At 41.7% G+C, this 24,820-nt stretch overlaps 1 protein-coding gene and 20 non-coding genes across 23 annotated transcripts in view; 20 read left to right on the forward strand and 1 right to left on the reverse strand.

The window, feature by feature from the left end:
* Nucleotides 1-24,820, reverse strand: part of dync2h1 (dynein cytoplasmic 2 heavy chain 1) — a 134,133-nt gene that overhangs the window by 46,693 nt on the left and 62,620 nt on the right. For all 3 annotated transcript variants that reach the window (XM_069668841.1, XM_069668839.1, XM_069668840.1), the window contains 6 exons: nucleotides 23,268-23,357; nucleotides 18,211-18,276; nucleotides 18,049-18,111; nucleotides 17,928-17,978; nucleotides 17,522-17,653; nucleotides 16,137-16,209 (listed from right to left, as the gene is read on the reverse strand). In XM_069668841.1, the coding sequence (XP_069524942.1) occupies nucleotides 16,137-16,209; nucleotides 17,522-17,653; nucleotides 17,928-17,978; nucleotides 18,049-18,111; nucleotides 18,211-18,276; nucleotides 23,268-23,357 (475 nt within the window). The remainder of the gene's footprint in view (nucleotides 1-16,136; nucleotides 16,210-17,521; nucleotides 17,654-17,927; nucleotides 17,979-18,048; nucleotides 18,112-18,210; nucleotides 18,277-23,267; nucleotides 23,358-24,820) is intronic.
* Nucleotides 151-223, forward strand: trnam-cau (transfer RNA methionine (anticodon CAU)). Its single transcript has one exon. It is a non-coding gene; the product is annotated as a tRNA-Met (tRNA).
* trnam-cau (transfer RNA methionine (anticodon CAU)) lies at nucleotides 590-662 on the forward strand. Its single transcript has one exon. It is a non-coding gene; the product is annotated as a tRNA-Met (tRNA).
* trnam-cau (transfer RNA methionine (anticodon CAU)) lies at nucleotides 1,296-1,368 on the forward strand. The gene has a single exon. It is a non-coding gene; the product is annotated as a tRNA-Met (tRNA).
* trnam-cau (transfer RNA methionine (anticodon CAU)) lies at nucleotides 1,999-2,071 on the forward strand. Its single transcript has one exon. It is a non-coding gene; the product is annotated as a tRNA-Met (tRNA).
* trnam-cau (transfer RNA methionine (anticodon CAU)) lies at nucleotides 2,704-2,776 on the forward strand. Its single transcript has one exon. It is a non-coding gene; the product is annotated as a tRNA-Met (tRNA).
* Nucleotides 3,412-3,484, forward strand: trnam-cau (transfer RNA methionine (anticodon CAU)). Its single transcript has one exon. It is a non-coding gene; the product is annotated as a tRNA-Met (tRNA).
* Nucleotides 4,121-4,193, forward strand: trnam-cau (transfer RNA methionine (anticodon CAU)). Its single transcript has one exon. It is a non-coding gene; the product is annotated as a tRNA-Met (tRNA).
* On the forward strand, nucleotides 4,562-4,634 carry trnam-cau (transfer RNA methionine (anticodon CAU)). Its single transcript has one exon. It is a non-coding gene; the product is annotated as a tRNA-Met (tRNA).
* Nucleotides 5,268-5,340, forward strand: trnam-cau (transfer RNA methionine (anticodon CAU)). The gene has a single exon. It is a non-coding gene; the product is annotated as a tRNA-Met (tRNA).
* Nucleotides 5,971-6,043, forward strand: trnam-cau (transfer RNA methionine (anticodon CAU)). The gene has a single exon. It is a non-coding gene; the product is annotated as a tRNA-Met (tRNA).
* On the forward strand, nucleotides 6,676-6,748 carry trnam-cau (transfer RNA methionine (anticodon CAU)). Its single transcript has one exon. It is a non-coding gene; the product is annotated as a tRNA-Met (tRNA).
* On the forward strand, nucleotides 7,384-7,456 carry trnam-cau (transfer RNA methionine (anticodon CAU)). The gene has a single exon. It is a non-coding gene; the product is annotated as a tRNA-Met (tRNA).
* trnam-cau (transfer RNA methionine (anticodon CAU)) lies at nucleotides 8,093-8,165 on the forward strand. Its single transcript has one exon. It is a non-coding gene; the product is annotated as a tRNA-Met (tRNA).
* On the forward strand, nucleotides 8,534-8,606 carry trnam-cau (transfer RNA methionine (anticodon CAU)). Its single transcript has one exon. It is a non-coding gene; the product is annotated as a tRNA-Met (tRNA).
* On the forward strand, nucleotides 8,975-9,047 carry trnam-cau (transfer RNA methionine (anticodon CAU)). Its single transcript has one exon. It is a non-coding gene; the product is annotated as a tRNA-Met (tRNA).
* trnam-cau (transfer RNA methionine (anticodon CAU)) lies at nucleotides 9,678-9,750 on the forward strand. The gene has a single exon. It is a non-coding gene; the product is annotated as a tRNA-Met (tRNA).
* Nucleotides 10,386-10,458, forward strand: trnam-cau (transfer RNA methionine (anticodon CAU)). Its single transcript has one exon. It is a non-coding gene; the product is annotated as a tRNA-Met (tRNA).
* Nucleotides 11,089-11,161, forward strand: trnam-cau (transfer RNA methionine (anticodon CAU)). The gene has a single exon. It is a non-coding gene; the product is annotated as a tRNA-Met (tRNA).
* trnam-cau (transfer RNA methionine (anticodon CAU)) lies at nucleotides 11,794-11,866 on the forward strand. The gene has a single exon. It is a non-coding gene; the product is annotated as a tRNA-Met (tRNA).
* trnam-cau (transfer RNA methionine (anticodon CAU)) lies at nucleotides 12,500-12,572 on the forward strand. The gene has a single exon. It is a non-coding gene; the product is annotated as a tRNA-Met (tRNA).

Raw genomic sequence — 24,820 nt, forward strand, 5'->3', positions numbered from 1 at the left:
AAGGCCCGTTGGCACAACAGAAAGTGCATCAGTCAGCCTCAGACTGTGAATGTCAACTCTCAAGCGAATGCTATTGCCAAGTTTTGAAAATGCAACTCTACAGTTACAACTGAGAGAAGTCATCGGGATCACAAATTTCAGAATATGCATGCCTCGTTGGCGCAGTAGGCAGCGCGTCAGTCTCATAATCTGAAGGCCGTGAGTTCGAACCTCACACGGGGCAGCTGTTTTAAGGCCAGATGACCACGACACACAATGAGGTAGTCATGTGGTAGGCCCACATACTGTGAAATACAATATAGAATTGAGGACATGCTTAACCTTGCTGTCAAATGTGAAATGTACCAATCATGGATTCGATAAAGAGACGAGTTGTCCATCGGTACATCCACGGTCAAAAATTTTCAAAGAATGTTATTGTCTGAAGTTGCAATAGTATTGAAGGCCCGTTGGCGCAACAGAAAGTGCATCAGTCAGCCTCAGACTGATTGTCAACTCTCAAGCAAATGCTATTGCCAAGTTTTGAAAATGAAACTCTACAGTTACAACTGAGAGAAGTCATCGGGATCACAAATTTCAGAATATGCATGCCTCGTTGGCGCAGTAGGCAGCGCGTCAGTCTCATAATCTGAAGGCCGTGAGTTCGAACCTCACACGGGGCAGCTGTTTTAAGGCCAGATGACCACGACACACAATGAGGTAGTCATGTGGTACATGCTGTGAAAAAACGATGAAGAATAGAGGATGTGCTGTCAAACGTAAAACTTACAAATCATGGATTTGAAAAAGAGACCAGTTGTTGAAAATGTAAGTCTACAGTTGTCATGCTGTTGCAACTGAGAGAAGTCATCTAAAACACAAATTGCAGAACTTGCATGCCTCGTTGGCGCAGTAGACAGGCCGTGAGTTCGATCCTCACACGGGGCAGCTGTTTTAAGGCCAGATGACCACGACACACAATGAGGTAGTCATGTGGTAGGCCCACATACTGTGAAATACAATATAGAATTGAGGACATGCTTAACCTTGCTGTCAAATGTGAAATGTACCAATCATGGATTCGATAAAGAGACGAGTTGTCCATCGGTACATCCACGGTCAAAAATTTTCAAAGAATGTTATTGTCTGAAGTTGCAATAGTATTGAAGGCCCGTTGGCGCAACAGAAAGTGCATAAGTCAGCCTCAGACTGTGATTGTCAACTCTCAAGCGAATGCTATTGCCAAGTTTTGAAAATGCAACTCTACAGTTACAACTGAGAGAAGTCATCGGGATCACAAATTTCAGAATATGCATGCCTCGTTGGCGCAGTAGGCAGCGCGTCAGTCTCATAATCTGAAGGCCGTGAGTTCGAACCTCACACGGGGCAGCTGTTTTAAGGCCAGATGACCACGACACACAATGAGGTAGTCATGTGGTACATGCTGTGAAAAACGATGAAGAATAGAGGATGTGCTGTCAAACGTAAAACTTACAAATCATGGATTTGAAAAAGAGACCAGTTGTTGAAAATGTAAGTCTACAGTTGTCATGCTGTTGCAACTGAGAGAAGTCATCTGAAACACAAATTTCAGAACATGCATGCCTCGTTGGCGCAGTAGACAGGCCGTGAGTTCGACCCTCACACGGGGCAGCTGTTTTAAGGCCAGATGACCACGACACACAATGAGGTAGTCATGTGGTAGGCCCACATACTGTGAAATACAATATAGAATTGAGGACATGCTTAACCTTGCTGTCAAATGTGAAATGTACCAATCATGGATTCGATAAAGAGACGAGTTGTCCATCGGTACATCCACGGTCAAACATTTTCAAAGAATGTTATTGTCTGAAGTTGCAATAGTATTGAAGGCCCGTTGGCGCAACAGAAAGTGCATCAGTCAGCCTCAGACTGATTGTCAACTCTCAAGCAAATGCTATTGCCAAGTTTTGAAAATGAAACTCTACAGTTACAACTGAGAGAAGTCATCGGGATCACAAATTTCAAAATATGCATGCCTCGTTGGCGCAGTAGGCAGCGCGTCAGTCTCATAATCTGAAGGCCGTGAGTTCGAACCTCACACGGGGCAGCTGTTTTAAGGTCAGATGACCACGACACACAATGAGGTAGTCATGTGGTACATGCTGTGAAAAACGATGAAGAATAGAGGATGTGCTGTCAAACGTAAAACTTACAAATCATGGATTTGAAAAAGAGACCAGTTGTTGAAAATGTAAGTCTACAGTTGTCATGCTGTTGCAACTGAGAGAAGTCATCTAAAACACAAATTGCAGAACTTGCATGCCTCGTTGGCGCAGTAGACAGGCCGTGAGTTCGATCCTCACACGGGGCAGCTGTTTTAAGGCCAGATGACCACGACACACAATGAGGTAGTCATGTGGTAGGCCCACATACTGTGAAATACAATATAGAATTGAGGACATGCTTAACCTTGCTGTCAAATGTGAAATGTATCAATCATGGATTCGATAAAGAGACGAGTTGACCATCGGTACATCCACGGTCAAAAATTTTCAAAGAATGTTATTGTCTGAAGTTGCAATAGTATTGAAGGCCCGTTGGCGCAACAGAAAGTGCATCAGTCAGCCTCAGACTGTGATTGTCAACTCTCAAGCGAATGCTATTGCCAAGTTTTGAAAATGCAACTCTACAGTTACAACTGAGAGAAGTCATCGGGATCACAAATTTCAGAATATGCATGCCTCGTTGGCGCAGTAGGCAGCGCGTCAGTCTCATAATCTGAAGGCCGTGAGTTCGAACCTCACACGGGGCAGCTGTTTTAAGGCCAGATGACCACGACACACAATGAGGTAGTCATGTGGTACATACTGTGAAAAACAATAAAGAACAGAGGACACCCTTAAAAGCGCTGTCAAACGTACAAATCATGGATTCGAGAAAGAGACAAGTTGTTGAAAATGTAAATCTACAGTTGTCATGCTGTTGCAACTGAGAGAAGTCATCTGAAACACAAATTTCAGAACATGCATGCCTCGTTGGCGCAGTAGACAGGCCGTGAGTTCGATCCTCACACGGGGAAGCTGTTTTAAGGCCAGATGACCACGACAAACAATGAGGTAGTCATGTGGTAGGCCTACATACTGTGAAATACAATATAGAATTGAGGACATGCTTAACATTGTTGTCAAATGTGAAATGTACCAATCATGGATTCGATAAAGAGACGAGTTGTCCATCGGTACATCCACGGTCAAAAATTTTCAAAGAATGTTATTGTCTGAAGTTGCAATAGTATTGAAGGCCCGTTGGCACAACAGAAAGTGCATCAGTCAGCCTCAGACTGTGATTGTCAACTCTCAAGCGAATGCTATTGCCAAGTTTTGAAAATGCAACTCTACAGTTACAACTGAGAGAAGTCATCGGGATCACAAATTTCAGAATATGCATGCCTCGTTGGCGCAGTAGGCAGCGCGTCAGTCTCATAATCTGAAGGCCGTGAGTTCGAACCTCACACGGGGCAGCTGTTTTAAGGCCACGATGACCACGACACACAATGAGGTAGTCATGTGGTACATACTGTGAAAAACAATAAAGAACAGAGGACACCCTTAAAAGCGCTGTCAAACGTACAAATCATGGATTCGAGAAAGAGACAAGTTGTTGAAAATGTAAATCTACAGTTGTCATGCTGTTGCAACTGAGAGAAGTCATCTAAAACACAAATTGCAGAACTTGCATGCCTCGTTGGCGCAGTAGACAGGCCGTGAGTTCGATCCTCACACGGGGCAGCTGTTTTAAGGCCAGATGACCACGACACACAATGAGGTAGTCATGTGGTAGGCCCACATACTGTGAAATACAATATAGAATTGAGGACATGCTTAACCTTGCTGTCAAATGTGAAATGTACCAATCATGGATTCGATAAAGAGACGAGTTGTCCATCGGTACATCCACGGTCAAAAATTTTCAAAGAATGTTATTGTCTGAAGTTGCAATAGTATTGAAGGCCCGTTGGCACAACAGAAAGTGCATCAGTCAGCCTCAGACTGTGATTGTCAACTCTCAAGCGAATGCTATTGCCAAGTTTTGAAAATGCAACTCTACAGCTACAACTGAGAGAAGTCATCGGGATCACAAATTTCAGAATATGCATGCCTCGTTGGCGCAGTAGGCAGCGCGTCAGTCTCATAATCTGAAGGCCGTGAGTTCGAACCTCACACGGGGCAGCTGTTTTAAGGCCAGATGACCACGACACACAATGAGGTAGTCATGTGGTAGGCCCACATACTGTGAAATACAATATAGAATTGAGGACATGCTTAACCTTGCTGTCAAATGTGAAATGTATCAATCATGGATTCGATAAAGAGACGAGTTGACCATCGGTACATCCACGGTCAAAAATTTTCAAAGAATGTTATTGTCTGAAGTTGCAATAGTATTGAAGGCCCGTTGGCGCAACAGAAAGTGCATCAGTCAGCCTCAGACTGTGATTGTCAACTCTCAAGCGAATGCTATTGCCAAGTTTTGAAAATGCAACTCTACAGTTACAACTGAGAGAAGTCATCGGGATCACAAATTTCAGAATATGCATGCCTCGTTGGCGCAGTAGGCAGCGCGTCAGTCTCATAATCTGAAGGCCGTGAGTTCGAACCTCACACGGGGCAGCTGTTTTAAGGCCAGATGACCACGACACACAATGAGGTAGTCATGTGGTACATGCTGTGAAAAAACGATGAAGAATAGAGGATGTGCTGTCAAACGTAAAACTTACAAATCATGGATTTGAAAAAGAGACCAGTTGTTGAAAATGTAAGTCTACAGTTGTCATGCTGTTGCAACTGAGAGAAGTCATCTAAAACACAAATTGCAGAACTTGCATGCCTCGTTGGCGCAGTAGACAGGCCGTGAGTTCGATCCTCACACGGGGCAGCTGTTTTAAGGCCAGATGACCACGACACACAATGAGGTAGTCATGTGGTAGGCCCACATACTGTGAAATACAATATAGAATTGAGGACATGCTTAACCTTGCTGTCAAATGTGAAATGTACCAATCATGGATTCGATAAAGAGACGAGTTGTCCATCGGTACATCCACGGTCAAAAATTTTCAAAGAATGTTATTGTCTGAAGTTGCAATAGTATTGAAGGCCCGTTGGCGCAACAGAAAGTGCATAAGTCAGCCTCAGACTGTGATTGTCAACTCTCAAGCGAATGCTATTGCCAAGTTTTGAAAATGCAACTCTACAGTTACAACTGAGAGAAGTCATCGGGATCACAAATTTCAGAATATGCATGCCTCGTTGGCGCAGTAGGCAGCGCGTCAGTCTCATAATCTGAAGGCCGTGAGTTCGAACCTCACACGGGGCAGCTGTTTTAAGGCCAGATGACCACGACACACAATGAGGTAGTCATGTGGTACATGCTGTGAAAAACGATGAAGAATAGAGGATGTGCTGTCAAACGTAAAACTTACAAATCATGGATTTGAAAAAGAGACCAGTTGTTGAAAATGTAAGTCTACAGTTGTCATGCTGTTGCAACTGAGAGAAGTCATCTGAAACACAAATTTCAGAACATGCATGCCTCGTTGGCGCAGTAGACAGGCCGTGAGTTCGACCCTCACACGGGGCAGCTGTTTTAAGGCCAGATGACCACGACACACAATGAGGTAGTCATGTGGTAGGCCCACATACTGTGAAATACAATATAGAATTGAGGACATGCTTAACCTTGCTGTCAAATGTGAAATGTACCAATCATGGATTCGATAAAGAGACGAGTTGTCCATCGGTACATCCACGGTCAAACATTTTCAAAGAATGTTATTGTCTGAAGTTGCAATAGTATTGAAGGCCCGTTGGCGCAACAGAAAGTGCATCAGTCAGCCTCAGACTGATTGTCAACTCTCAAGCAAATGCTATTGCCAAGTTTTGAAAATGAAACTCTACAGTTACAACTGAGAGAAGTCATCGGGATCACAAATTTCAGAATATGCATGCCTCGTTGGCGCAGTAGGCAGCGCGTCAGTCTCATAATCTGAAGGCCGTGAGTTCGAACCTCACACGGGGCAGCTGTTTTAAGGTCAGATGACCACGACACACAATGAGGTAGTCATGTGGTACATGCTGTGAAAAACGATGAAGAATAGAGGATGTGCTGTCAAACGTAAAACTTACAAATCATGGATTTGAAAAAGAGACCAGTTGTTGAAAATGTAAGTCTACAGTTGTCATGCTGTTGCAACTGAGAGAAGTCATCTAAAACACAAATTGCAGAACTTGCATGCCTCGTTGGCGCAGTAGACAGGCCGTGAGTTCGATCCTCACACGGGGCAGCTGTTTTAAGGCCAGATGACCACGACACACAATGAGGTAGTCATGTGGTAGGCCCACATACTGTGAAATACAATATAGAATTGAGGACATGCTTAACCTTGCTGTCAAATGTGAAATGTATCAATCATGGATTCGATAAAGAGACGAGTTGACCATCGGTACATCCACGGTCAAAAATTTTCAAAGAATGTTATTGTCTGAAGTTGCAATAGTATTGAAGGCCCGTTGGCGCAACAGAAAGTGCATCAGTCAGCCTCAGACTGTGATTGTCAACTCTCAAGCGAATGCTATTGCCAAGTTTTGAAAATGCAACTCTACAGTTACAACTGAGAGAAGTCATCGGGATCACAAATTTCAGAATATGCATGCCTCGTTGGCGCAGTAGGCAGCGCGTCAGTCTCATAATCTGAAGGCCGTGAGTTCGAACCTCACACGGGGCAGCTGTTTTAAGGCCAGATGACCACGACACACAATGAGGTAGTCATGTGGTACATACTGTGAAAAACAATAAAGAACAGAGGACACCCTTAAAAGCGCTGTCAAACGTACAAATCATGGATTCGAGAAAGAGACAAGTTGTTGAAAATGTAAATCTACAGTTGTCATGCTGTTGCAACTGAGAGAAGTCATCTGAAACACAAATTTCAGAACATGCATGCCTCGTTGGCGCAGTAGACAGGCCGTGAGTTCGATCCTCACACGGGGAAGCTGTTTTAAGGCCAGATGACCACGACAAACAATGAGGTAGTCATGTGGTAGGCCTACATACTGTGAAATACAATATAGAATTGAGGACATGCTTAACATTGTTGTCAAATGTGAAATGTACCAATCATGGATTCGATAAAGAGACGAGTTGTCCATCGGTACATCCACGGTCAAAAATTTTCAAAGAATGTTATTGTCTGAAGTTGCAATAGTATTGAAGGCCCGTTGGCACAACAGAAAGTGCATCAGTCAGCCTCAGACTGTGATTGTCAACTCTCAAGCGAATGCTATTGCCAAGTTTTGAAAATGCAACTCTACAGTTACAACTGAGAGAAGTCATCGGGATCACAAATTTCAGAATATGCATGCCTCGTTGGCGCAGTAGGCAGCGCGTCAGTCTCATAATCTGAAGGCCGTGAGTTCGAACCTCACACGGGGCAGCTGTTTTAAGGCCACGATGACCACAACACACAATGAGGTAGTCATGTGGTACATACTGTGAAAAACAATAAAGAACAGAGGACACCCTTAAAAGCGCTGTCAAACGTACAAATCATGGATTCGAGAAAGAGACAAGTTGTTGAAAATGTAAATCTACAGTTGTCATGCTGTTGCAACTGAGAGAAGTCATCTAAAACACAAATTGCAGAACTTGCATGCCTCGTTGGCGCAGTAGACAGGCCGTGAGTTCGATCCTCACACGGGGCAGCTGTTTTAAGGCCAGATGACCACGACACACAATGAGGTAGTCATGTGGTAGGCCCACATACTGTGAAATACAATATAGAATTGAGGACATGCTTAACCTTGCTGTCAAATGTGAAATGTACCAATCATGGATTCGATAAAGAGACGAGTTGTCCATCGGTACATCCACGGTCAAAAATTTTCAAAGAATGTTATTGTCTGAAGTTGCAATAGTATTGAAGGCCCGTTGGCACAACAGAAAGTGCATCAGTCAGCCTCAGACTGTGATTGTCAACTCTCAAGCGAATGCTATTGCTAAGTTTTGAAAATGCAACTCTACAGTTACAACTGAGAGAAGTCATCGGGATCACAAATTTCAGAATATGCATGCCTCGTTGGCGCAGTAGGCAGCGCGTCAGTCTCATAATCTGAAGGCCGTGAGTTCGAACCTCACACGGGGCAGCTGTTTTAAGGCCAGATGACCACGACACACAATGAGGTAGTCATGTGGTAGGCCCACATACTGTGAAATACAATATAGAATTGAGGACATGCTTAACCTTGCTGTCAAATGTGAAATGTATCAATCATGGATTCGATAAAGAGACGAGTTGACCATCGGTACATCCACGGTCAAAAATTTTCAAAGAATGTTATTGTCTGAAGTTGCAATAGTATTGAAGGCCCGTTGGCGCAACAGAAAGTGCATCAGTCAGCCTCAGACTGTGATTGTCAACTCTCAAGCGAATGCTATTGCCAAGTTTTGAAAATGCAACTCTACAGTTACAACTGAGAGAAGTCATCGGGATCACAAATTTCAGAATATGCATGCCTCGTTGGCGCAGTAGGCAGCGCGTCAGTCTCATAATCTGAAGGCCGTGAGTTCGAACCTCACACGGGGCAGCTGTTTTAAGGCCAGATGACCACGACACACAATGAGGTAGTCATGTGGTAGGCCCACATACTGTGAAATACGATATAGAATTGAGGACATGCTTAACCTTGCTGTCAAATGTGAAATGTATCAATCATGGATTCGATAAAGAGACGAGTTGACCATCGGTACATCCACGGTCAAAAATGTTCAAAGAATGTTATTGTCTGAAGTTGCAATAGTATTGAAGGCCCGTTGGCGCAACAGAAAGTGCATCAGTCAGCCTCAGACTGTGATTGTCAACTCTCAAGCGAATGCTATTGCCAAGTTTTGAAAATGCAACTCTACAGTTACAACTGAGAGAAGTCATCGGGATCACAAATTTCAGAATATGCATGCCTCGTTGGCGCAGTAGGCAGCGCGTCAGTCTCATAATCTGAAGGCCGTGAGTTCGAACCTCACACGGGGCAGCTGTTTTAAGGCCAGATGACCACGACACACAATGAGGTAGTCATGTGGTACATGCTGTGAAAAACGATGAAGAATAGAGGATGTGCTGTCAAACGTAAAACTTACAAATCATGGATTTGAAAAAGAGACCAGTTGTTGAAAATGTAAGTCTACAGTTGTCATGCTGTTGCAACTGAGAGAAGTCATCTAAAACACAAATTGCAGAACTTGCATGCCTCGTTGGCGCAGTAGACAGGCCGTGAGTTCGACCCTCACACGGGGCAGCTGTTTTAAGGCCAGATGACCACGACACACAATGAGGTAGTCATGTGGTAGGCCCACATACTGTGAAATACAATATAGAATTGAGGACATGCTTAACCTTGCTGTCAAATGTGAAATGTACCAATCATGGATTCGATAAAGAGACGAGTTGTCCATCGGTACATCCACGGTCAAACATTTTCAAAGAATGTTATTGTCTGAAGTTGCAATAGTATTGAAGGCCCGTTGGCGCAACAGAAAGTGCATCAGTCAGCCTCAGACTGATTGTCAACTCTCAAGCAAATGCTATTGCCAAGTTTTGAAAATGAAACTCTACAGTTACAACTGAGAGAAGTCATCGGGATCACAAATTTCAGAATATGCATGCCTCGTTGGCGCAGTAGGCAGCGCGTCAGTCTCATAATCTGAAGGCCGTGAGTTCGAACCTCACACGGGGCAGCTGTTTTAAGGCCAGATGACCACGACACACAATGAGGTAGTCATGTGGTACATGCTGTGAAAAACAATAAAGAACAGAGGACACCCTTAAAAGCGCTGTCAAACGTACAAATCATGGATTCGAGAAAGAGACAAGTTGTTGAAAATGTAAATCTACAGTTGTCATGCTGTTGCAACTGAGAGAAGTCATCTGAAACACAAATTTCAGAACATGCATGCCTCGTTGGCGCAGTAGACAGGCCGTGAGTTCGATCCTCACACGGGGAAGCTGTTTTAAGGCCAGATGACCACGACAAACAATGAGGTAGTCATGTGGTAGGCCTACATACTGTGAAATACAATATAGAATTGAGGACATGCTTAACATTGTTGTCACATGTGAAATGTACCAATCATGGATTCGATAAAGAGACGAGTTGACCATCGGTACATCCACGGTCAAAAATTTTCAAAGAATGTTATTGTCTGAAGTTGCAATAGTATTGAAGGCCCGTTGGCGCAACAGAAAGTGCATCAGTCAGCCTCAGACTGTGATTGTCAACTCTCAAGCGAATGCTATTGCCAAGTTTTGAAAATGCAACTCTACAGTTACAACTGAGAGAAGTCATCGGGATCACAAATTTCAGAATATGCATGCCTCGTTGGCGCAGTAGGCAGCGCGTCAGTCTCATAATCTGAAGGCCGTGAGTTCGAACCTCACACGGGGCAGCTGTTTTAAGGCCAGATGACCACGACACACAATGAGGTAGTCATGTGGTACATGCTGTGAAAAACGATGAAGAATAGAGGATGTGCTGTCAAACGTAAAACTTACAAATCATGGATTTGAAAAAGAGACCAGTTGTTGAAAATGTAAGTCTACAGTTGTCATGCTGTTGCAACTGAGAGAAGTCATCTAAAACACAAATTGCAGAACTTGCATGCCTCGTTGGCGCAGTAGACAGGCCGTGAGTTCGACCCTCACACGGGGCAGCTGTTTTAAGGCCAGATGACCACGACACACAATGAGGTAGTCATGTGGTAGGCCCACATACTGTGAAATACAATATAGAATTGAGGACATGCTTAACCTTGCTGTCAAATGTGAAATGTACCAATCATGGATTCGATAAAGAGACGAGTTGTCCATCGGTACATCCACGGTCAAACATTTTCAAAGAATGTTATTGTCTGAAGTTGCAATAGTATTGAAGGCCCGTTGGCGCAACAGAAAGTGCATCAGTCAGCCTCAGACTGATTGTCAACTCTCAAGCAAATGCTATTGCCAAGTTTTGAAAATGAAACTCTACAGTTACAACTGAGAGAAGTCATCGGGATCACAAATTTCAGAATATGCATGCCTCGTTGGCGCAGTAGGCAGCGCGTCAGTCTCATAATCTGAAGGCCGTGAGTTCGAACCTCACACGGGGCAGCTGTTTTAAGGCCAGATGACCACGACACACAATGAGGTAGTCATGTGGTACATGCTGTGAAAAACGATGAAGAATAGAGGATGTGCTGTCAAACGTAAAACTTACAAATCATGGATTTGAAAAAGAGACCAGTTGTTGAAAATGTAAGTCTACAGTTGTCATGCTGTTGCAACTGAGAGAAGTCATCTAAAACACAAATTGCAGAACTTGCATGCCTCGTTGGCGCAGTAGACAGGCCGTGAGTTCGATCCTCACACGGGGCAGCTGTTTTAAGGCCAGATGACCACGACACACAATGAGGTAGTCATGTGGTAGGCCCACATACCGTGAAATACAATATAGAATTGAGGACATGCTTAACCTTGCTGTCAAATGTGAAATGTATCAATCATGGATTCGATAAAGAGACGAGTTGACCATCGGTACATCCACGGTCAAAAATTTTCAAAGAATGTTATTGTCTGAAGTTGCAATAGTATTGAAGGCCCGTTGGCGCAACAGAAAGTGCATCAGTCAGCCTCAGACTGTGATTGTCAACTCTCAAGCGAATGCTATTGCCAAGTTTTGAAAATGCAACTCTACAGTTACAACTGAGAGAAGTCATCGGGATCACAAATTTCAGAATATGCATGCCTCGTTGGCGCAGTAGGCAGCGCGTCAGTCTCATAATCTGAAGGCCGTGAGTTCGAACCTCACACGGGGCAGCTGTTTTAAGGCCAGATGACCACGACACACAATGAGGTAGTCATGTGGTACATGCTGTGAAAAAACGATGAAGAATAGAGGATGTGCTGTCAAACGTAAAACTTACAAATCATGGATTTGAAAAAGAGACCAGTTGTTGAAAATGTAAGTCTACAGTTGTCATGCTGTTGCAACTGAGAGAAGTCATCTAAAACACAAATTGCAGAACTTGCATGCCTCGTTGGCGCAGTAGACAGGCCGTGAGTTCGATCCTCACACGGGGCAGCTGTTTTAAGGCCAGATGACCACGACACACAATGAGGTAGTCATGTGGTAGGCCCACATACTGTGAAATACAATATAGAATTGAGGACATGCTTAACCTTGCTGTCAAATGTGAAATGTACCAATCATGGATTCGATAAAGAGACGAGTTGTCCATCGGTACATCCACGGTCAAACATTTTCAAAGAATGTTATTGTCTGAAGTTGCAATAGTATTGAAGGCCCGTTGGCGCAACAGAAAGTGCATCAGTCAGCCTCAGACTGTGATTGTCAACTCTCAAGCAAATGCTATTGCCAAGTTTTGAAAATGAAACTCTACAGTTACAACTGAGAGAAGTCATCGGGATCACAAATTTCAGAATATGCATGCCTTGTTGGCGCAGTAGGCAGCGCGTCAGTCTCATAATCTGAAGGCCGTGAGTTCGAACCTCACACGGGGCAGCTGTTTTAAGGCCAGATGACCACGACACACAATGAGGTAGTCATGTGGTACATACTGTGAAAAACAATAAAGAACAGAGGACACCCTTAAAAGCGCTGTCAAACGTACAAAACATGGATTCGAGAAAGAGACAAGTTGTCCATCGATACATCCACGGTTAAAAATTGAAACTGAATGTTATTGTGTGACTTGGTCAGTAGTTGCAATATTATTCTGGGCCCATTTGTGCAACAGAAAGTGCATCAGTCACCCGGAGACTGGGAATGTTCAACTCTGACTACAAATTATGACAAATTTTGAAAATGTAAATCTACAGTTGTCATGCTGTTGCAACTGAGAGAAGTCATCTGAAACACAAATTTCAGAACTTGCATGCCTCGTTGGCGCAGCGGGTCAGTCTCATAATCTGAAAGCTGTGAGTTGAAAAGCTGTGTGAAAAGAATGTTATTGTCTGAAGTAGCAATGGTATCGTAGGCCCGTTGGTATAACATAAAGTGCATCAGTCACCCTCATACTGTAAGTGTTCAACAGTCAAGCTCACAATAATGACAAGTTTTGAAAATGTAACTCCGCAGTTGCAACTGAGAGAAGTACTCGGGATCACAAATTTCAGAATACGCATGCCTCATTGGCGCAGTAGGCAGCGCGTCAGTCTCATAATCCGAAGGACGTGAATTCTAACCTCAAACGGGGCAGCTGTTTTAAAGCCAGATGACAGGCTTAAACATGCTGCTAAACGTAATGTACCAATCAGTCTGACTTTGTCGGTAGTTGCAAAAGGCAAAGAAAAAGGTGCAGAAAGTGTATCAGTCTCCCTTTTCAAAATAGAGTGTGAGGAGATTTACATGGGTGATTGATTTAATCTGCAATTGCATACAACTGCATGCAACAAAAGACAAACTGCGTTCAGAATCTTCTGTTGGTGCAAGTCAAAATGAACTTGAGTCACACCAATATAATATAGAATTCATTACATGCTTAATCATGCTGTTAAACATAATGTACTAATTGTGGGTTCTAAATATACATTATCTATACATCAGCATGGCTGATTAAAGCCTTAATATGAGCATTATCATTGTCATTGTATGAGCATTGTCTGACCATAGTTGGTGAGCCCACCACTATGTTCCAGATTGACATATTTCCATATACTGGTTTCGCTGCAATGACACATTTTAAAGACATTCATGGTTTGTGCATGATGAATCCGAAAGGCTTATGTGGTACCCATTTTACTTCAAAACCTTATTACCGCTATGTATTTTGCAATGTATATCCTGAACTTAACACGACAACACAGAAAAGGTGTAAGTCTATACTTCTACGTTTAAGGTCAAGGATTACAAAAATAAAATAAAAAACATATTAAACAGCTCAGGAGAATAGTAATTGATAAATTCAATGATGTTGGGGAAAGGAAATCACAGTGAAGGGAACTTTGACCAGACTTTATATCATGTCAGTTGCAAGCATGTTGTGTAGAGTTTTAAAAGCTTAATCCTTTAGTTCAGGGGTTCCCAACCCCTTGGCTGCGGACCGGTAGCGGACCTCAGGTCGTGAAACCCAATAGGTGTCTGACATTCAAAACATACAAGAAATCAGAATCATCGCATGGGCTGTGCGAAGTGTGCAACCACACAGGACTTTGCACCTGCAGCAACACTTCAAAAGTAGACCAATTCAGCTGCAGAAAACGCAGACCTGGCAACCCTAGGCAAAGTTTTCGCATCCCATGAAGTGATATGAAACTTTGTTTGATCATGAAGCCTAAAGCCCCTCTTCAGCTCTGTGCTATCAGGGAAATATATGAACTAACCAGCATATGGGCACATAACAGCATGACAGACGAAGTTTATACTTTAACTGTCCAAGGAAATACACACAGATCGCGATGTAATTGAGACAGGTAGGCTACAGAGCAAGAAAACACACACACACACTGTGTCATATCTGCTCCTCCTCTGTCTCCTCCCCGCACTCATGATAACTCTGATAAACTACGCATGGATCACCTCCGGCTCTTCTCATTCGCAGCATGTGGTGGACACATATTTTATTCTTTGTAAAGGTTGTTCATAGAAATACGGGAGTGTTCGCGACCCTATCAATTCAGGGGCAGAACATGAGAAACACACACAGATCTGTGTCCTCACTGCGCTGCATGATTATTAACTGCCCACTGCTGGATCACAGTGTTATAAATTCCGCTAAACTGCTTGTAGATCAGACTCTGGATCATCTCTCTCTGACCCGCGCCGTCTCTCCCTGTCTCTTTGTCGGATCGTGCCGACAGAGAATAGAAACAGAGTGCAACACATTATACAAACCAAGAGCTGAAATGCCAAGAAATACATCTTTTTTTTTCAGACTTAATTTTATCTCATTTTTTTAAGTTAATTTTACTTCATCTTGATTGATTCTACCGTGGTTTCATAACTCATTGTTTTACGAGAAAATCCTTCACAGCACACTTAAGGAGAACTTTAAAATAAAAAAAATAAAACGTCAGAAGACATTATCATGTCTTGTCACACAGCACACACAATTGAAAATACGTTCTAAACACATACATAACACCTGCATATTAGTTTCACCTGACACCAATTAGCAGGGTCCCAGATAGTGCAGTAAGAAGCCAACACACCATTAGGATTATCTGGACTGAATGATTAGGCTCATTAAGCACTAAGCACTCTCTCGCAACATCATAACTCTGTGTGTGTGTGTGTGTGTGTGTGTCAGTGTAGGAAGTAGAGAGACAATGAGAAAAGGGAACAGACAGAAAAGTGTGTTTGTGTTTTTTTTATATGTGGCATTACCCAAAAAGAGGAAAGATGGAGAGTACTTTCTTGCTAGATCATTTTTTTATGTGCCTAAATGTTTTTATGTTCAGTGTTAGATGTGGTGTCTTGATTGTGTATCTATCTATCTACACTATTGAAGATTGAAGTATGGCTCAGAGATCAAGAATAAAAGTATTGTCTGAGAATATTTTGCATGAGTGGAGTGTGAAGGTAGAAGGTGCTTGTAAAAGCATATTTTTACATTGCAATGTGAGGGCAGAAGTGCAGTAAAAGGAGATAAAAGTGGATCTAGTTATTTGTGATGTTTTCAGTTTATTATTGAGAAAAATCACACTCAATTCAGAAGGGCAAATATTTGCTGAATCTCTGAATAAACATGTAAGGTGTTAATATTTTTCATCTTCAGTTAATTATTAATGACATGTTTTAGTTTGTTTACTGTCAGTCTGTCAGATATGCATAAGATGGGATTTGTGTATATTTAATAATGTGATAGCCATTTTGAGGGTTCTGGTCTCTCCATGTAAAAGGAAATATGTACCAGAAACCAATCAATAATGATGACTTTCATAGTTGTTATTTGTCTGGTGGGCAGCATGAATATGTTGAGAATGTGTTTTTTTTTTTGTCAGAGGGAAATTGTGTTTTTGTGAAGTTTAGTCTACAACAGTAAAGTGGTACTGAGCTTACCTCTCGCGCTAGCCCATTTGCAAAATTGGCTGAAATACAATATAAGTCCTATTATGAAACACTTACCCAGGGCCTGGGTGGCAAATGCTGCCATGGCACTCTGAAGTCGGTCTGGTCTGACTGCCTGAACCAATAACAGCTGGAGAGAGCAAAGAGAGAAAGATTATTTGGATACAAACCAATTGTCAAATTCACAGGAGGCGAAGAGATGCTAAATTTAAGAGCATTTTTGAGAACATTTTGACACAACTTATATGAGTAAGTCCATTGGTTGTCATGTGTGCCTACTTGACGTAAGCAGCTTTTTTCTTGCTTACACCAAATGTGAAGGGGTGTGCTTAAAGTACTAATCTTCAAGATTTTAATTTAAATCAATGTCTGTGAAGTCACTATCTACCACCGTATGAGTTACATTGTGTTACAATGGTGATTGAGCCTATGGCTCACTGATGAAAGCCTTTGCATTTGCAGTATTATGGCAGTGGCGCCCAGTTAGTGCCGTGTTTTCCATCACCCTAAGCGGCTCCCGGTCTCTGCAAGTGTTGAGAGTAAACAGTAAATTACTATGGCTGAACAAAGAAAAGATCGATGACTAAATCAAATCAAATTTTAGGTTGAGTTATCTCAAGACACATTACAAAAGAGCAGGTCTAGACCGTACTCTTTGTTGTTATTTAGAGAAAGACCCAACATGAATCGACCATGAGTAGCACTTAGCAACATTCTGCACATTGGCAAGAATAGACTTCCTTGTAACAGGCAGACTACAGATACGACTTCAAAAAAAGAGAGAAAAACAAATTTGACGCTCAGATGAAGGCAAATCTCTCTAAGAAGGAAAGCGACCGTCAGCGAGGAAAATCAAGAGTTACAACTGGAGCCAACGGTGGATGTCTGGATATCTGGGAAGTGTGCTCCCGCAATTACCATTTATCACCATAGGTGCTGCCAAAGAGAACAAAACTGAAATCTTCGAGGCACTTTAAAGATAGAACAAACAGGTTTAAATGGGTCACACAGAGGAATTTTGGAAAAAAATATTACAGTATGTCTGATAAACAACACATTTTAAAACTTATTTAAAAAAAAAAACATAGCAGACAAACTTTTAAAGTAGAAATGGGAAGTGCCTTTACTGAATGTTTCATATTGAACCAAAGTTTAGGGAATAAAAACAATACAGTTTCTCCATCTCACTGTTACTAAGGACAAGCCAAAATTAAAGCAGCTTTTTAAATGTCCACGCACACAGTGCCATGTATCAACTAAAGCCAAATCCGTGTCTCTCAACAATGAAAAAAATGATCTGAAAACATAACTTTCTTGGCAGAGATTACTCAACTAAATACACAAAATGTTTAAGTGTGTATAGACTCTTGATAAACTGTGTTAATAATGAGAAGTTGTTTCATTTGGCTTATGAAATGACCGGTTCTTTATTGAAAGCTGACCTGCTGGAAGGGAGTAATCTTCTTGGCAATGGACGATGGGATTTCCTGTTCACACTGCGAGCTCTGCGAGAAGGACAGCCAAAGGTCTGAGTCGCTCAAACACAGGGACTGGTAGAGGGCTGGGAATGTAGCCTGAAAAATAAGGAAGACAAAACTTAAAAGGGTCAGAGACATGTCATGAAATAAGCTTGGATAAATAGATGAAATATTACAGTGGGTAAGAAGTACTTTGCTGGCTTTGTCTTTAAATCACATTAATCTATATTTTTTATTTCTAATGGTGGGAGAAAATATGCATTGGACAAAGTAAATGCTTTTGTCAAACATTGCAAACATTTGACTGAGTAATACAGTATATTTTGCGTTGTGTGTGTTTGTGTATGACAGTATGCATATCATTGCGTACTTTAAAAATGGCCACTGCTCCTTGTCTCTCCGGGTCAATCCAAGAAGGGAACTCCTGCCAGGAGAGGAGAGGACAGGTCAGAGAAAGACATAGCAAAGTGTCTTCTCGTCTTAGACAAAACATTTGCTCTTACCTCTTTCTTAAACATCTCTCCTACTACGGAACCAGTGTAGACATCCCATTCCTACAGCAAAGAGTAGTGTCAACATTTGGTATGTACAAAGCAGAAATTTCTATATTGATAATAAAAATGCAAAGAATGTAAATCTACAAAGATACTTACACTCTCCTGGAAGAGTTCAGGGTACATGCCTTTCACAAAGTGCAGAGCAAACATCAACTGGTCAGCCTGAAAGAGAGAAAATGAAGGGAGAGGGTTTAATACATACGTGGTCTACCTCACATGTTATGTAGTCTTGCTCAAAACCCAACTTGAAATAAAGTCATAGAGGAGCACAAAACGTTTCTCCTCCAGACCGAGGACAAACACAATCTTATTCCCATTGCATGATATGCAGCTCAGCGTGTCTAACTAAAGGGCTTGTAAAGGGTTGCTACACACAGACAAAATATCCCCAGAGACTTCAAGAACTACACTGACTGTTTTATAATTCCTACACTCTCTTTTTTTGTGACTGCCTGTCTCTCTCTCTTTCTCATCTGCTGGTAGAGTTTAAGAGAGATAACAGAAATCCACTAATCAAGATGCTTATCCCACTCCCACCCACAGAGAGGAAGAGAGAGACAATGACCCCAGTGGAGACAGTGAATGTGGCGGTAAGAGGAAGAGAAACAGAGAGCAATCAGTGAGAAAGAATGCAGAAGCAAATAGAAATGTACACATATGGGGTCAGATACACAAGATGGATGATTCAGAAAGGCCTTTAAAACAGCCTTTAGAAACAATCAAACAAATGCTGTAACTGATTTTAGATGCAGATAGAAAGAACAATAGACAGAGACACATACAGAAACACATTGGAGATACAGAAAGGGGTGCAAAAGAAACCTATTTATCGACCAACTGCATGTAAACTACAGTAACCACGATACTACAGCATACTACATAGAAATGTAGAATCTGTAGGCAGGGGCGTGGATTTTAGGGATGTCAAGTGTTCTGGTTTTTCGTTTGTAGTACGCTTATAGTCCGAGTAGACTTGACCAATCATGTATCAGCAGGCTGCGGCGTATGCAGGAAAAACACAATGTGGAGAGCAAAAGCAGGCAGAACGTAATGCGCCGTAATGACATCCCAGCTCCCATCAGCGTCTATCTGACAATGATTTAGCTTCAGACCAGACATCTGCATGCTAACAGCTAACAATCCCTTCTAGATCTAAAATTCAGCTTGAGATAATTTCCCTTGACACTGTGTCACGAAAGCCGTTCAGAATGTAGATTTCCCGACTTCCTCGAATGCATCAGAAATGATCGATCCGACCTCCGTTCAACAAACGAGACCTGACAAAGCTTCATTTTTGCTTTTTACAAATCTGCATCATGATGTTGAAGTTTCGGCAAGACAAGACCCGTTCAAGTCAATCACAAGAAAAACAGTTTCTTTGTCTGTAAACAATACAGCACGCAGAAAAGGAAGTCTTGCCTGGAAGTCGCTAACCACTGGCTGCACGCCCGGCATATTCACCGTTGTCCCAAGAGGCTATATTGTCGTCAGACTATAGCCGATGGGATCCAAGATTGTAGCATAGCTAACAAAGCATGTTTACTTTTCTATTATACTTTTAAATGACATGACCTTTTGTAAAAAATTTGAAATGAGAAACACGCCTTGAACTTTCCCATACATACCTGCCTTCTTAAATTAACTTCAGCGGTGTAAATAGCCACAAAAAGTAATATATAAATGTCTGGTTTCTCACTTACAGTACTATCATGATGGATTCTCTTATTCTTTCTCCCTATAACAATACCAGGATACTTATTTACCAAACTTTGCAACAAACAGCACACCTCATAACATTCATATTGAAATAAATCCTCGCTGCCTTTGTGCTGGACATGTATATTTATGTAAATCCCATTTTATGCACCCAACAACTGAGTGGCAAGGACAACCCAAAAAAGAATAAGCATGTAATTTAGTAAGACTTCTCAATATTGTGTTATGTAAAGTGGCAATAAGTTAAATGACTGTGTCAATCTCATCAGTTTGGCTATTCACAGAAGCTGCTATCACCGCTACCAGATGCAGGCATTGTTGCTGGAAAAACAGGTACATAAGAAGGACTGTTTACTGTCTATCTGAGAACAGCTCTTTTTCAGCTGCAGTACCTATATGCATTCAGGTGAGCTCACTGACTTACAGCATTACTGGATGAGACTAAACCCTATTAGCTGCAGAGACAGTGTGCAAAGGGCACCAGCTTGTCTTTTACATCTGTCTTTGCAATTTATCAACGCAGTCCAGTCTTTAAGCCTCCTGTGCATTTCCAAACATCGGACCCAGCCATGTGACACCCCTGTACAACAAACAACATGGCCCACAATATTCCTGTCAAGCTGTTAACACAAGATGTAGCATGGGACAAGGGGTCAGGTAGTGTGTCACATAAACACTCATACACTATCCACACCTACATTCACAGACACACAGAGCCTTTTCTTTTCTATGTGTAACTAAAAGCAGAAACTGTTCAATGTTTTTTTTTTAATTTGTTAATTTCTGGCATTTTAAATGATCAGTTTTTGGAACGGAATAACGGAAAAATGATCAATTTTTTTCCTTCCTGACATTCCTCTGAAAAATGAACGGGAAAATCAAGCAAACATGACAAACAAATGAAAAACCTTCATTGCACATCTCTACCTGTAACCTCATATCACATTGTGTATGTTTACAAACAGCTGTTGCGGTGAAACTACGCTTCCAGATTTGGAACTTCCAGTTGAATTACAGCTCTACACTACAATGCCCTCTTTCCATGTTTCGCCTTTATCCTTCTTCTGAAGTGACGATGGACACAGTTGAACTTCAACAGTTAAGCAATATATCGCTGATCAAATAAAAAATAGCAGATGTCCTGTTTTTTTGTGTACATGTCTGGATCTGTGTGTGCATAAATGTGTGAAATGAAGCGTGCAGAGTGCCATGAGGATAAAAGTCGGTGAATGTTTCTGCGAACTGCTGTCACACTGACTCTCTGACAGGACAGCAAACTAAGTCGACAGTACAACCTGGAATCTGTCAAGATTGAGCAACACAACTCAATCTACACAACTCTCACACACACATTAAACCTCCCAAGTGCTTGTAGCTGCCACCCCATACAAACACAAAGACCTAATATAACAAGTGTTTGCACATAGACATCAATGTAGAGACAAGGAGCACACCCAGATACACAATCCCATCTTTGATGGTTCACTACTCTAAAGATATTACCTCCTCTGTGTACAATGCTCCAGTGTACAGCCGTGTTTAGAAAAGGAAAACTTTCACATTGTTATTGTCGCATGTTCTCTATGGATATTGTCAGAGATTTCCAAAACAGGAAGATTTGCTCAGGTGCTATGCAAGATAAGTGAGATAAGTGGCAAAAAGTATATGCCACTGCATCTAAAGTATTTCCATCCATCCGTCTATTATCTATATTATCCTGGAGCCAATCCCAGCTGTCATTGGGCGAGGGGTGGGGTACAACCTGGACTGATCGTCAGCCAATCACAGGGCTGACACATAGAAACAGACAACTTCTCACACTCACATCTACGAGCAATTTAGAGTCACCCCTTAACCCAAAGAGCATGTCTCTGGACTGTGGGAGGAAGCCGGAGTACCTGGAGGGAACCCACGCATGCACGGGGAGAACATGCAAACTCCACACAGAAAGGCCCACTTTGTCGGAAACCTGGATTCATGCGAGGAACCTTCTAACTGTGAGGCGACAACGCTAACCATTGCACATTGCATGCATTGTTTGTCATAATAAAGTTACAACTCCATGTCATTGCTGGAGTAAAATACTGTTTCTTCCCACTGTGCATATGAAAACTGTTGAAAATATAAAACTGCTCAATTGGTGTAAGTTTAAAAAGTTTACACCCTGATAAAAATAAAACAATCTTTGCTCATGAGAGGTTCAACAATCAATAACTGGTAGAGATTCTTTATCACAGCCCTGATGCGTCTAGCCACGCTCAATCAATACCTTATTAAGCTGAATCTGTTCTGTTTGTGCTGGAATTTAAAACAAATACACACTGGTCTAATGTCTGCCGCTGTGGTAAAAATGCAGTTATTCCAAAAAATATAAAGTGGTTTGTTATGTTATTTTTTTTCCAAAGATGACTAAATCATGAGGTTTTAAAGTCTTCATTCTTTTCCTCCTCTTTTTTCTGTTATCTCCTTTGTGGCACAGATGGGGGTGTTGACAGGAGCACTGATAATGCAGGCTGATGTTTCCTCTCTGCTAATAACTGGGCTGCAGCTATATATGCAGTTTGTATCTGTGTGTACATGTGTGTTTCTGTGCAAGTGTTGAGTTGATAGCCTATAGATGTGATAAGCAATTAACTGCCACCCTGGGTCTCACTGAAACTGCTATCAACATCCAGGCAACACTCACACACACACATAAGACAGAGAAATTACATTTACCATTTACTGCCTGATCGATGCAATGATTGCTCTGTAGGTCAATATTTGACACTTCATTGCTGTGTTAGTTGCACAGGTTTGATTGTATAAGTGTGTAAATGTATGTGTTTATCTGATTGTGCATTCAGTCTAAACGATCAATAACAATACTGCTAAAGTACAACAACACAAGGACTTCAGCACATATGCAAAACACAAACAAACCAAAGGATTAGGGGAGTAAACAGGTAAGGAAATGAACATGCCGTGAAAATAGTTGCATTTGTTGTTGAATAAATCTTCATATTAATTGGAGGAAGTTCTTGTTTTATGTGTTCAGTCCTTATTTCAGTTTAGGCTGAGTTAGAAATTTAATGCTGAGCTTAAAAAGAAAAGAGTCCATTTGTGTTTGTGAGTTAAATAGGTCTCATTTAGTTGCATAACTTCTCTTTCACTGTTAATAGAAAAATTGGGGACATTTCTCTGGCTCATGATGAGTGATGCGTTTGTTGCTGAATGTTGTTTACTTAATAACGCCCCATCATTTGAAAAAAAGAGAGAACAACACAAAGGCAGTAATAAAACTGTTGTTGAGGATTTAAAAACAGGCGAGTTCATCTTTGCAATTCAAACTAATCTGAAGTAGAACATCGAGCAAAATTACTGTGACTGGCTGTCACAACCCACTTATCTCCAGAGAAATGACCTCTTGTCTTCCTGTGTTGAGGTGTGTGTATTACCTTGAAAAGTGACCGGCAGACGTACTCATACACCATATTCTTCAAGCTGGCCTCCAAAGCAGCAATCCTGGCTTCGGTGTTCTCCGCTTCCTAAAATGCACATACAAACAGAAACACACAAATGAATACGCCGAACGAGGAAAAAAAATGTAACCCTACATGTTATCTCCATTTACAGACATTGGGATGTGTATTTTAAGGATGGCAAGTGTTCTGGTTTCTGTTTATGCTACACTTGTAGTCCAAGTAGTATTGACCAATCACGTATCAGCAGGCTACGGCGTATGCAGGAAAAACAGTCAGTGTGGAGAGCAAAAGCAGGCAGAACGTAATGCTCTGTAATGACATCCAGGCTCCCATCAGCGTCAACTTTTTATTAATCTCTACAAACAGACATCTGCATGCTAAAAGCTAACAATCCATTCTAGATCATAAATTCCCTTGATGCTGTGTCGCGAAAGCCATTCAGCGTTCCCTACTTCCTTGAATGCATCAGAAATGATCGATCCGGCCTTCGTTCAACAAACGAGCATTTTAAAAGTAGTTTTCTTCTCCTCTTGAGGACAGACCTGACAAAGCTGCATTTTGACTTTTTACAAATCTGCATCATAATGTTGAAATTTCAGCAAAGGTAAGACCAGTTAATTAAAGAGAAAAACTGTTTCTTTTTCTGTTAACAATGAAGCACGCGGACAGGGAGGTCTTGACTTGAAGTCATTTATCACTAACCACTGACTACAAGCCCGGCATGTTCACCGTTTCACCGTCCCCAGATGCTATATCGTCGTCAGACTATAGCCGAGGGTATCCGAGATTGCCCTACATGTAACCTCTATCTTTTTCTTTTTTATCACACACTTTTTTTGCTTTTTATTACCGACGTACAATTTACCACGGACCAATGTTGGTCGAAGTTGGTGCTGCCTATCTTTTAGGCATGGGTGAGACTAGATTATGGAATACAAACATCACTTAGATACAGAAGAGTGAGATAGAAGAAGGAAAAAAATCAACAGCAACAGAAGAATTAGAGCATGAGAATCAGACACACAAAGAAAATGCAAGAGAACTGGAAAAAACGGTGATAAAAAGACAAATTCCAGATGGATTTATCTCTGTCCCCTATTCCCACTTCAGCACGCCCATCCTTCTGCTTCTCCTGTTTGAATCTCTGTTTACTTAGTGACTGTAAGTAAGTACTCTGTGTATACAATGCCTCAGTATAGATGTTGTGTGCTTATCTGCTAATGTGTATTTGTATGAGCGAACGAGAGCTCTGTTATGTCAGAAATGAGAGGTTTAAATTCTCTTCCAGATCTCTGGAAACATCTGTAGCACATTGGCAAATTCAACTTGTTCATTTAATACAAAAAACAACCAAAAGATACAAAGGGTGAGAGAGTCAGTGAATCAATGCGGCATTCTGACCACAGTCACTGAATATGTCCACAAGCCTACCTGCACACAAACACATACATAAATGTGGAACAGTGGTGGCCAGCTGCTGCCTGGTGACATTCTTGGATGACAGCACTGGCTCTAACAACCCACAC

This window comes from Semicossyphus pulcher, unplaced genomic scaffold, assembly GCF_022749685.1.
Source record: "Semicossyphus pulcher isolate SPU_LCO1_2020_fin unplaced genomic scaffold, fSemPul1.0.p SCAF_19, whole genome shotgun sequence".
In the NCBI taxonomy this organism is placed as follows: domain Eukaryota; kingdom Metazoa; phylum Chordata; class Actinopteri; order Labriformes; family Labridae; genus Semicossyphus; species Semicossyphus pulcher.